This window comes from Takifugu flavidus, chromosome 2 (assembly GCF_003711565.1).
Source record: "Takifugu flavidus isolate HTHZ2018 chromosome 2, ASM371156v2, whole genome shotgun sequence".
NCBI classification, from domain to species: domain Eukaryota; kingdom Metazoa; phylum Chordata; class Actinopteri; order Tetraodontiformes; family Tetraodontidae; genus Takifugu; species Takifugu flavidus.
In genome coordinates, this window is record NC_079521.1 from 16,025,341 (window position 1) to 16,038,475 (window position 13,135).

Sequence of the window (13,135 nt, forward strand, 5' to 3'; positions counted from 1 at the left end):
GACAGAAACTCTGGTGGGTTTCACATGTTTCTTCATCGGGGAATAAGAACATTCCCGCTCGCAGACGGCAGAGCGCCGGCAGCTGGCGTCCGCCACTCCGGTCCTGATTAAAGCGTCTGTTGCTGCGCTTTAATCAGTTCGCCTTTACGAGCGCACGTGTGGCGCCGGAATCACAGGGAAGTGGGTGTTTTCAGTTACACCGTGTGTGATACGGCGCCGCCTGATCCCACGTTCTCAGACTTTTATGGCTGGTTCCACACGCAGTCACAGAGGCGAGTGGGTCATGTGATACGGTCCTGGACAGGGGTGAAGGAGAGGGGACGCAAGGACAGAAGGATAAACTCCTCCTCTCCTCTCCTCTCCTCTCCTCTCCTCTCCTCTCCTCTTATTCCCTCTCCTCTCCTCTCCTCTCCTCTCCTCTCCTCTTATTCCTCTCCTCTCCTCTCCTCTCCTCTCCTCTCCTCTCCTCCTCGTTAATTATGCAACATCCCCCTGATTCAAAAGTCTGGATCGCGCTAATAAATGAACAACACACAACAAAACTACAAACTAATTGTGCCTAAAATCACTTCTTTTGTGTTCCACCACAGAAATCAGAGGGACAAATTTAATAACCGTCTGAGCCCCGAGACGATTTCCTCCAGTTTATTTCTGCATTTAATCAGGTTTGGATGAGAGCGATGATGTTCTGGGATTTGAGACGATCTCCCGTTCTGATCTCTGCTAACGACCCGTTAGCAGCACGCAGGAGGTCACGACCTCCGGCGTGGAACCATTATCGCTAAATGTGGCCGACACAAATACTGATCAGGTGACAACCGCTGAGGCCTTTTCTGAAACACTTTCATGGGGCTGGTTTTATATTCTAATTTGTTTCCCTTATCACAGAGACATCTGGCGGCTCAAACCGCATCAAATAAATGCGATAACCGCCAAGAACAAAATGGTTTCAGCAGTGAGGAAAGTTAGCCCTGCAGAGCCTGAACACACACGTCCTTCAATTCTACCCTCACATTCACGCTTCATCTTCCTATTCTGTTTATCTTGAGGCCATTTGATTAAATTTCAGATGCATTTTCTCACCAAACCTCAAAGACCCAATGTTGCCTATTGGCATGCACACACACACACACACACACACACACACACCACACACACACACACACACACACACACACACACACACACACACTTTAAACACTTCATTTCTGTCAACACTTTGCTGCTAATGGAGAAACAAATGTGTCGGCTGCAGTGATGATTAAATGTATCCCACCTACAGCCGGTCCAACTAAATTACTTTATAAAAACAAGGACAAAGCAGGTTTCCTTTGTTCCCCTTCTTATTTATTATAAGCTGCACGTTGCGAACCGTCACCCTGGGTAACAAATGAATGCACAAACAAGCCTCCACACTGTCATAAATATTAATAAGCATTGTCGCCTCCACAAACAATGATTAGAATATCAAATTTACTGCTGAGCACTTCGGAGGCCGTTTTTAGTTTAGGCAAAACTTGGACGAAAACTGGGAAAAGCGTCCAGTGGGCCGACGTGCACGGGTACCCGACGTGCACGGGTACCCGACGTGCACGGGTACCAGGGCCAGCTGGAGAAACCTAACCCCAACTCACAATTTATTAAAGTGGTCCCACAAATCAATGCGGATTACTTTGGGAGCGAGCCCGGCCGGTGCGGCCGCCCTTCCGTGGCGGCGTGGCGGTATGGGCCTGTGGGGGGGCTGTGGGGGGCCTGTGGGGGGCCTGTGGGGGGGCTGTGGGGGGCCTGTGGGGGGCCTGTGGGGGGGCTGTGGGGGGGCTGCGGTCCTCCTGCCTATCGATCAGGCGGCGGGCGGAGATCAGACGCGTCGTCCTTTAGACGGGAAGTGAAACGTAAAAGTCCCGGTCTCACAATCGCATCAGAGGTCAGACCGGACTCATCGGACAGATTCTCAAACAGTAACGGGATCAGCAGTAGCAGGAACGGCGTCACCGTAGCAACCATGGCGGAGAAAAACTCAAATGAGCCCAGAGACAGTTGAGGCCTTAAACCAGTGGAATAATAAAGACATCGTAAAAATGAAATTAAAATCTAATCATCTCCTCCAAAGAGGTTATAAATGGTTGAACTGAAGAATCAAAGCCAAATCTTTGAAGTTGTTTGTTGCCTTGATCTGTCGTTCTGATGGCGGCGGATCACCTTTGCTCCACTTACACCTGAGATCACAACTGTGGGATCAACTAGAGCCTGAGAGGGTGTTTTCCACTGGAGGAGGAGGGAGGAGAACGACGCGGGTTCGAAACCCACAGCTCCTGATTTACACGTTGCAGATGGGGAGAGAGAGGGAGAGAGAGAGGAGGGGAGGGGGGGATGGAGAGAGAGGGAGAGAGGGAGAGAGAGAGGAGAGAGAGGGAGAGAGAGAGGGATGGAGGGAGAGAGAGGGAGGGAGGGAGAGGGAAGGAGGGAGAGAGAGGGGAGAGAGAGGGAGGAGGAAGAGAGAGAGAGAGAGGAGAGAGAGAGAGGGAGGGAGGGATGGAGGCAGGGAGAGAGAGGGAAGGAGAGAGAGAGGGATGGAGGAGGGAGAGAGAGGAAGGAGAGAGAGGGATGGAGGGAGGGAGGTAGAAAGGGGGAAGGAGAGAGAGAGGGAGAGGGGGGAGGGAGAGAGGAGGGATGAGGGTGAGAAACAGAGGGAAGGAGAGAGATAGAGAGAGGGGGAAGGGAGGGATGGAGGGAGAGAGGGGGTGGGGAGAGAGACTCAGGGACACAGGGAGAGAGAGAGTTAGAGGGAGGGAGAGCTTGGAAAGTGGGAGCAGGGAGGAGGAGAGTCCCCCACTGGCTGTGGGGGGGGGGAGGGGGAGGGGGGGGGGTCATATAACGGGCGGCCTGTCAACACATGTCCATTGTTATTCTCCTCACTCAGAACTTCCTGTACATCCACCCTCAGATTTAATGATACATGTACGTGCACGCCGCCGTGTGGGAACCGCTTCGCTTTTGCCGCCTTGTTTCTTCTGCTCGAGTGTGAAACCAGGATGCCCCCCCCCCCCCCCCCCCAGGGACGGGATTCGAGGTTCTGAACGTAAAGTCGTTCAGCCGTGAGATCCATCGCACGAAAACATCTATCAACATCTGTCCTGGAGCAGGACGCGTTACCATGGACGCGGCATTAACGCCGGCCACTGAACCAGACGTACGACACGCGGCGGGAAACGTCGGCGTGCGTTTGACGGCTGCTCGAACACTTGCACCGACTTGTGGAGGGAACTTCTAATCTCCATGGCAACGCACAATACAACCACAAGACCTGCTGGGGAGAGCATAGAAATCTCTCATTAACCTGAACAAACACACCAGCGTGGATTTGTTAACGGCGTTCTGCCTCAGGCTGGACGTGTGTGTGTGTGTGTGTGTGTGTGGTGTGTGTGTGTGTGTTTTCCACCAGATGAGGTTCAGCTCAGCTTTGATCAGCTCTTTGCTCCTCACCCTTCAAAGGGCTGCGTGGTTTTAGGACGCCGCGTCCTCGTCCCCACAGTCAGACGCCTCGTCTCTGTCCCTGCGGTCGTAGCTACACCATCTTTGTCCCCCAGCTCCCCTGGGAGACATCCACTCTGAGGGACCCCCCCCCCCAGCTAGCTCCAGTAACATCAGCCCACCTCCAGGTGAGCTCTTCAAAGAGACCAGTAGCAACACACACCAGTAAAGATGGAGTCCAGCTGTCTGAGGGAACAGGAGGGGAACAGGAGGGGAACAGGAGGGGAACAGGAGGGGGACGGGGGCAACGCACGTCTCGTCACGCCGTAGAACCACGGCCACCATTAAGACTCCCTCCCTCCCTCCCTCCCTCCCTCCCTCCGATCACCTTCCTCCAGCTCATTTCACGGCCAGAGGACAGAAACCCAATCCGCTCTCACACATTTCCACCCCGGTGGAGAGGAGTTTAGCACAGCGTCTCCGGGTTCCTCCTGTCCGTCCGTCTGTCCCGTCATCGTACCGAGCAAAGATCAGGGGAGGAGAGACCGAGCCCAGATGTGACTCGGATACGAGCAGCTGGGTCCATTCTGAGCCAGCGCGCCACAAATTTAGGTACTCGTTCTACTAGCAAAGTGAGGACATTTTGGATGGGCCATAAAAAGGCTGTTTGAGGATTAAGACATGGTTTTAAGTTTGAGGTCTATATTGGGTTTAGTTTAGGGTTACGGCGCTAATACGCTCACACATGCATGTTCAGGTGCGGCCCCACAGGCACTAGTGAAGGAAACCATGCATGACCAAGTGATAGCACCACTTTGTAGTGTATGAAACAGCCAGCAGACATTTTATTTCTTTCCATCCAGAGGAGGAACAGCCCTATTTTGTGTTCGGACTTTGGTGCTTCCACTGTAGCTAACGTATTAGCTTAGGGCAAGGGTCACACAAAGGTAGAAATACGAGTATGTGTGTGCATGCCTTGCAAATAGGGAATAAATCGTTGATCGTTTAAATGCTCCCCCTCAGCCGGTGCGTGCAAAAGCATGGTTGCTCAAGGTTGTCACACACACACACACACACACACACACACACACACACACACACACACAGCTGAAGAGTATCGATTGATGCCCTGATAATGCTCATGCACAGTTTTGGTTCTGCAGATTTGCTGACTGAAGACAAAAGAATTATTTAATGTAATAATGTAAAATCCAAAGATAAATATAACAGACACAAACCACAACTATGGGAGGGAAATAGGGGCAGGCGGAGAAGTCTGAGGCGGCACACACCAGATCCAGAGAGAAAGAGGAGGGGAACCCCAGTGAAACCTTAATGGGGGGGTGAGCCAACAGATGTAACACCCCCAAAAATAGTCCTGAGAATCCACAGGTTCTGCTGAAGTCTGTGACAGAAACAGCCCTGCAGGTGACCACAAAACACCCAGGGAAGAACTGCCCCCCCCCGCCCGTTACCACCCGCCCCATGGGAGCCAACGGGGCCGATTATCATTGAGAAATGACTTGAAGATGACGGCGCTCCGCTCTGCCAGGAGACAAAAGGAGTCGCGCAGTGACTGATGATCTGACAGTGAATCAGGTGACCTCCTGCTCACCATTATCCGCTGTAAAATGTCTGACCTCTGACCCGGAGGATTAATCCTCCAAACGTAAATGTGAAAGCCTTCCCTGCGAGCACGTCCTCCCGCCCGTTCATCAAAACTGCGCGTGGGTAAATGAACGTCGCTACGGCGCCGCCCTCACACCTGGAGAGAGGGAGCAGCGGCTTGTTGCTCCGCTGTCGACGCTTCTGTCACTCAAACTCGACCCAAAGGGAAGCAAAGGTTCTTTTCATCAACCGCAGACGGATGCAGCACAGTAGCAGGTCGAGGTGGTTCAGAGCAAACACGTCGACAAAGCTCCGCCTACAAGCGGGGGGGGGGGGGAGGGGGGGGTCCAAGCACGCCATGACCTGGGATCCTCCATTCATGTTAATAAAAGATGGAAGTGGAATGATGGATGTAAACACAGGTGTGTGACTGTCTGGTCTGCTTTGTCTCTTTTCTGCCGTGTTTCGGAGCTTACCTAACCTCCCCACCCCCCCCCACACACACACACACCACCACCACTCCATTCAGGTGGAGGCGGTTTGTAAAGAAATGCATCAACAAGCATTCTGCTGGCTCGGACCAGCCACAAAAACCTGCGATGGGAGACAAAAGGAGGCCCGACGGGGCCCACGGGTGATGTCATACATCCCCCCCCCCCCCCCCCCCCCCCCCACACACACACACACACACAGCCTCATCCACTCCTCTGTCCTGTCAGATGCACTCGTGGGGTCAGTTAAATGAAAAGACTGCACCTTTTCATCATCGGATCAAGCGGCGCCGCTCTTCAAACGCCAGAAAGCGACACTCGCCGGCGTGTCTTTGATGTGCGGACGTGTCTTTGATGGTACTCAGGCGCCGACAGATCGAGTCGGATGTAAACGGCCACTGAGGGCGCCAGCAGACGGCGCGGCGCCGCTCTGGATCCAGCAGGTGCTGCAGACGTTCACGAGGAACTCTTGCTCTCTCCACTCCGGTGCTCGCTGGAGTGGGGGGGGGGGGGGGGCGGTGGAGGGTCCTCAGGGTAACGAGCTGCAGCTCATTATCATTAACGGAGGGTGCAGCAGGAACTGAGCCCCATCGTGCAGGCAGCTCCTCTGATTGAACAATCAATGCAGAGTCCAGCTGAGCTCTGGCCCAGTTGGATCTGGGCTCGTCTGCTCTGGTCTAGTCTAGTCAGTCGGTCCGAGCTGGTCTACACTAATGTAATCGTCATCTAGTCTCATCCACTCTGGTCTCGCTGGTCCAGAATAGTCTGGACTACTTTGCCTGGTCTGATCTGAGGACCCCCCCCACCCCCCCCCCCCCACACACACACACACCACACACACACACACACACACACACAGGCCTTAATCTGTGACTCCAAACAACAGAACAGACTGAGGGTCTGAAACATGGGAGATCCGACTAAACCCCGTTGATGTTGTCGCTTTCTTTTTGAATGGTTCTTGTAGTAGATACAAATATCCAAAAGTTTGGCTGGGGTTACGTACACATGTGTGTGTGTGTGTGTGTGTGTGTGACACTGGTGCAGATGGTGGAACGTGGCCTCATTTTCCAGGTGCAACAACCGTCAAAAGCTTCCATTTCCATTTATGCTAAAAACAGCACACCTGTCAGGACGCCAGAACTCGGAACGTTTGTAACAGACAAAAAACCAAACCGGCTTTACAGTGAAGGCGTTGGGTGCAAAATAAAATAGAAAATTGGCTTTCAAACAGTAACGAGGCACAACCGACGTCCTCGCTCCTGCGGCCGCCCGGCGTCAACGCGCTGGAACCAGACCTGCGCGTCGCTCTGGTGGGATTCTGGGGCACGACTCATGCTTTGATGTCTTGGACACATCCTTTGAAGAAATGCTCAAAGCGCAGCGTAGTGTGATGCTAGCGCGAGCTAAATTTACCCTTCGCTGAAAGCAGAGCATTTCCTGGAGTCACCTGAACCGCAGCCTCGGGCGCTAACCCACTTTATTACTGGAGCTCTGTAGAGATTTAACTTTTGAAAGGTTTATGTAACATTTTATATCTAACTCTTTGACTTGCCTGGCACAGAAACCCCCATTATCCTCTATAATCTGGGTAAGTTTAGCAAACAACAATGGTGAATGGTTACATCTCAGCACCAGGAATCCAACATCCGAAAGGGTAAAACGTCCGTGTTTAAGGAAAAAAAGACAATAATGTGTCTGTAGGAATGTTACCTTCCCTACAACGGGGACATCGAGCCCAAAGCACACCCACACACGCTGCGCCTCCGCAACAAACCAGCAGAGCCAACTATTCAAACACACACACACACACACACACACACACACACACACACACAGATTAGCACAGAATCTGCTGACACTTTGCAAACGCCGCCTGAGAGCGAAACGTGAAGAAAACCATCTTCCATCATCTTTGTTGTAGCTCCTTCTGTGGCTCCGGGGAGGTCAGGACGTTCCATTTCCAGTTAGCGCGGCCAAAAATTCCTCTCCTGCCGCATTAAAGGGAGCGTGATGAGAGCGGGAGGCTAACGGCCACAGACAGAAGACACGGAGCCTAATCTGAACCCGTGGGTCCTGTCGGCGCTGCCTCCCTCTGATGATCCGGCCGCTCAGATGTTTTGCTGTGTTTATTCTCTGACAGGAAATAACTGCAGACACACCAGTTGGTTCTGAAGCTGCGCTGCAGAGATGAGCGGCAGTTTGCCCCACGGTGCACGTGGCCCACTGGGCCTCGTCGTCAGCCAACTCCCCAGCCGAGGATACGGCGACCCCCCCCCCCCCCCCCAGCAGGTGAAGCTGCTGGATCCCCGCTACAGGGGCGATGTACGGGCATCAGGCCGCACGTGAAGAAGAGTGACGCTAAGCCCTCGTTGCACTCAGGAGGGACAAGTGTGTGTGTGTGTGTGTGTGTGTGTGTGTGCGTGTGCGTGTGTTTGGGCCTGTGAGGATGGAGACAGTAGGGAGGAGTGTGACACTGAAGTGGGCAATGAAAATTTCTTCTCCAAAAAAATAAATCACAATCCTGCTCTTCTCATCACCTTGATGCCCCCCCCCCCCCCACACACACACACACCACACACACACCACACACACACACACACACACACACACACACACACACACACACACACACATTTACACTGTGTCTGTTGACTAAGCTGTGATAAAGGACTGTAGCGATTTAGCTGAAGAAGCGTCCGAGCGTTTAGGTGCAAATCGAAGCGGGTCCCCCTCCAGGAGCGCTAGAGAGGCTGCTAACTGTTGCTAAATCTTCACACTGCAGCTTTAAGGCTTTAGCTTGTTTACAGGCGTCGCTCACAATAAAGATGTTTTCATAAAATATGGAAAGTGGCCGTGCTGCAAAAGAGTCTATGTGGGAGATGTTGGGGATAATGGCCTCTTTTCACCACCACAACGCCTATTAACTCCTCACACAGACCTCCAGACAGCAAAAAACCACTTTGTTTGTCTAAAATGAGGAGATCGCCTGTACGGGCGCTAAAGGCTTTTAAGGCTGAAGCACGGCGCGGAGAATCATCAAGAAGCTCTTTATTTATTACAGAAAGTTTCACCATTTCTAATGAGGAAACATCCGTCTGTTTCACTGCTGCTTATATGGCCTGACACACACACACACACACACACACACACACACACACACCACACACACACACACACACACACACACGCCTGTTGTAGCTTCTCCAGCTTTATTCTGCTAAGCTAAGTTGTCAAATCTGACTGAAGATGCGTTCAAGACTCCAAAGCTGCGTTCAGGTTGCCTGCGCGCTGGTGTTATTTTAAACCCTAAAAGCTCTGCAGCAGACATTTCTTTTGGCTAAACTCAGGAACTATAACAGTCCTAACTGTGTCCTTTTCCCCTTGAAATGCTTTACTGGTTAAATATTTCCCCATTTATTTCAAGCCTCTAAAATCTAAATAGAACGTTTAAGAAACCAACAACAGGCAAATCAGCTCCAAATACTGACCATCAACCTTTGACCTCTGACCCCTGAGACGACTGTTCCTCTGTAACTGTACACTCGGCACACACACACACACACACACACACAGATGGTCCTTGTGGCCACAGACCTCCCCCTCACCCCTGCTTTCTGCCCCAACACCTGTATAATTAATGGCTTCGGGGTCATTCATTCATAAATATTTACAGAAACCATGAAATTTTCACATGCAGAACAAACATCAAACTCAGAAATGATGAACCAGGTCTCACGCGGAGCCGTAGTATTTAAAAACCCACCTTTCATTATTCACGACAGGAGCTCTGCAGCCTCCCAACTTACTCAAAGGAGCAGCTTTCCATCCCAACAAGAATAAAACAAGGATGCACATGACCAATAACAACAAAATGACGACAGATTCGTTTCTGCCTTTTTCCTGCGTGAGAAATGAGCGTGGATCTGATACTCACAGAGAAACCCGCCCAGAAGGGACACGAGTGCCGGACCCTGGGTGAGGTGGTGAGAGCCAGCGCCGCAAAGCTGACGGCCAGGATGAGGCTCCCCAGGACCATCTGAGAGACACCCAGAGCCAGCATGATCCTCGTCCGTGTCCGGTACTCCCGGAGCCGGGACAGGCTGCGGGACAGCGACGCGGGGCTCAAGGAGCCCGGGCCACCGGCGGCGCTGCTGGCCGCGCCGCGGGACAGCGCGTTCAGCGGCATGGTGGCGGCGCGGTGCGACGGATGCGGCGAGGGAGGACAATGACGTCCACAGCCGCGGGGCCGCCGTGTATTTTGGGACTTCCTCCCCTCGGTAAACGGAGCAGCTGGAGATCAGTGCGCGACGCGGATGGTTTCCATCAATTAAGATGCTCCAATTAGAGACGCGCCGCAGCGGGATTAGGAAAAGAGGCACAACGCGCACAAAGAAGTGGGATTATTCACCAAATCCAGGGAGAAGAGTTGCCCGAGAACGCCACGAGTTGTTCCTGGGGAGTGAGAGAATGTGGAATAAAGGTAAAAGAACAAAGCGCCGTCCTGGTGTCAGGCAGCTTTGTACCATTGTCACGCTGTCATGTTCGCCGCCGCAGCCGCGCGCAGAGACGCAGCCTGGTGATGGGGAAAAAAACCGAGACACGAACGCGCCTCCGGGACGTTTGACGCCTCGACGGTGGGAAACGCGGCGGAAACGCGGCGCGAACATCCGAGCGTCTCTCCTGCGTGAGGAACCGCGCAAACCACCGCACAATGCGCACTGGAGGCGTGCGGCGCGTCTACATGGCGGCGAAGTGCTGCGTTTTACTACGAAAGTGAGGGAGGAGGGGTGGGGGGGGGGGTGAGGAGGGGGGGGGGGGGGGGTCGTTTGGTAGCGCTGCTGCGCGTGGCGGAGGGCGGAAACGTGGAGCGCGAGCTCACGTGAGAGAGCCGCGCGACGAGCTTTGTCTAATGAGGAAATTAAAAGATGAGGGTTTTTTTTTTTTGTTTAAAATTTAATTTCATTTAAAAGAAAAGCAACACTGATTGTGCGGGATCGTAACGCCATCGCTGCACGCTCGCCGCCAGCGGACACGCGAGGCTTCACGTGCCCGCAGGTTAAATGCGACACACCTGTCGGGGTTCGACCAGACACCTGGAAATAGAGACGATCTTTGGCGCAGTCCATCCAAACACATTTGTGAACATGGCGACGAGCTGAGATCTTCATCTGAAGAGAAGCTCGGTACAGTTCCGATTCCTATAAAGCGTTTGAAGCCAACGTTTAATTAACACATCCATGGATGTAATATAGGAAGTTAATTTTCTTAGACTCCAACCAATCGCATTTGAATATTCCGATTAAAATCCTAAAAATATAGCGATTCTTAATGCAGTAAAACTCACCCAGAGCTCCGCAGCGCCGCCTGCCGGAGGCGCCACGTCAACGGAGGCGTCCGCAAACATTCAAAAGAAATGACAAAAAATATATAATTGCTTTTTGGATTGCGGCATACAAGTAAATAAGATCAATACTAAAGAAAAAAAATACATACACGGGGTGATCTGAATGAAGGTTCTTAATGCCAGACTTTATTTTAAAAATGATTTTTATTTATTAATACAGTGGTATATGTAAAATTGTGTTGTAGAGGAGAGAAAAAATTCAGCCACACGTGAAGAGCTAATATTCAATTAAAGCTGTGTTATATCTAAAAAATAAAAACGGTACTGGTGTGCCATACGTCATATATTGTCTATTAGTACAAAAATACATTTAAGGGCACACGATACAGCATCCAGTATCAGAAAACGAGTGAGGGGGACACTGAGGGCGCTCCCGTTCAGAAAGAACATGTTTGCAACGTGTTGGAGCCCAATCAGTCCAGACGCCAGTTGAACGAGTGGAGTTGTGAGACGGAATGTCGTGAGTCGAGTGGTAGAAAAAGACGGCGCGTTACGGTCGGGTTACAAGTTCCAAGGCTCGAGGGTGTCTCCAGAATACAAAGATGACGGCGTTCGCTCTCCTCCACTTTTTAAAACACGTTTTCTCCAAGTTGCTTTGTTTTTTCTTTCGTTTTTTCTTTTTTTTTTTTTTTACAAAAAAGAAAGACATACAAAAAGTTCATTTACAAACCAAAGAAAACAAGGCAATATGACAGCTTTATTTACAGCTACGTCTTTTCTGGTTCATCTCTTAATTTTAACTTCTAAGTAATGCATAGGAGATAAAGAAGAGCATACCTCTGTTAGCCTTTTCAACCGTTATCGTGTGCTAAACCCAAGGTCATTTACGCAGTGGGTTTATGGCAACACAAATGACTTTACGCCATAATTTGTCTCAACTTCCTGTGAATAGTCTGCAGATAAGGCATCACCGCATATTAGTGTGAGTGCAGGAGTGCAGAGAGAAGAAGAAGAGAGGGAGGAGATGAAGAAACTACTGGACCTGAGTAAAGAACATGCATAGATCTCCCTCAGGCTGGAACAAGAGGAACGTAGTACTTGGCCAAGGGGGCGGGGGGGAACCCAATCAGGCTACAAGGTAAAGGAAGCAGTGAAGGAAGCAGTAAAGGAAGCAGTAAAGGAAGCTTGTCCGAGCAGCTCGCTCCGACACAACAGAGGTTCACCTCTGTCTCTAACCTTCATTTTGAGTCCCTCGTCTTAGAAACATCTTTTTTTGGAGCCTTCTGAACCGACTGATAACTGAAACGACTAAAACTTGAGTAAATCTACACTACTATATATACTGTATGCATATATAGCTTAAATATAGTGACACAGTGCTGAAGCATTTATGTTGCCTCAAAAACCACCTATATTCATGTATAAAATTACACTAAACTCCGCCTTATATATAGTTTAAATCCTCTGGGGACACAGGTCATGCATTAGTGGACTTATTTCACATTTATTTCTTAAGAATTTCAAATCAGGGGAACGAGTTTATAGAACAGCTTGTGTGGACCGTGGCTGTCTTGCCTTCATCGTCTGGTACAGTAAACGGAACTGACTGGGTCTTCTTCATACATAAAGATGTGCTGTGCTGTCAGCGTGTCCACCGTCTTCGTCCGCCGTCTTCACATGCACGGGCGTCCTTCCCTCAGAAGTGGTCGATGAGCACGGACACACAGTTGGCTCCCACCAGGTAGTTGGGGTCTCCGGGCAGAGAATTGTTCTGCCAGTTTTTGGGATCGGCTGCAGCGAGACAAAAAAAAAAAGGTGGCTGAATGACTGAAGAAGAAACCTCGTGTTTCCATACAAGGTCCTCGACTGTTGTCGCGCCTGAACATAATTACAGCCATAAAACCTTCATTTCCGTGCCATCACAACACTCTACAAACAGCAGGTGGGCCGACGTCATCGGCACAGATTAATAATATGAGGATGATCACACGTCCAACCGGTTCATTAATATTCTAAAGGTCAGAGAAAAGACTTCTATCAATATGATGTGAGCAGTTTGAGGGTCTTCTGTTGGAGATGAGCAACCTTTAAATCCTCTCGTTCACCGTCGGTCTGCCAGGAAGTGAACCCAGCCTGGACAGAACGCACGTGTGTTCCTTACAATGCTAATGGAAATGACAGACATGAGCAACACTTTCAGGACGTCAAAGCTCACAAG

The 13,135-nt window shown here is 51.0% G+C and overlaps 2 protein-coding genes across 21 annotated transcripts in view; both read right to left on the reverse strand.

Moving 5' to 3' along the window:
- fam189a1 (family with sequence similarity 189 member A1) overlaps positions 1–10,352 on the reverse strand; it is a 35,214-nt gene extending 24,862 nt beyond the window's left edge. For 4 of the 5 annotated variants that reach the window (XM_057024830.1, XM_057024823.1, XM_057024818.1 and 1 more), the window contains exon 1: positions 9,508–10,351. In XM_057024830.1, the coding sequence (XP_056880810.1) occupies positions 9,508–9,759 (252 nt within the window). In that variant the 5' untranslated portion in view covers positions 9,760–10,351. Of the gene's footprint in view, positions 1–9,507 lie in introns of all 5 variants that reach the window. The other variant, XM_057024808.1, reaches the window with a different exon arrangement.
- A 729-nt stretch (positions 10,353–11,081) lies between these two features.
- Positions 11,082–13,135, reverse strand: part of tjp1a (tight junction protein 1a) — a 58,276-nt gene continuing 56,222 nt past the window's right edge. For all 16 annotated transcript variants that reach the window (XM_057024341.1, XM_057024272.1, XM_057024283.1 and 13 more), the window contains one exon: positions 11,082–12,708. In XM_057024341.1, the coding sequence (XP_056880321.1) occupies positions 12,614–12,708 (95 nt within the window). In that variant the 3' untranslated portion in view covers positions 11,082–12,613. The remainder of the gene's footprint in view (positions 12,709–13,135) is intronic.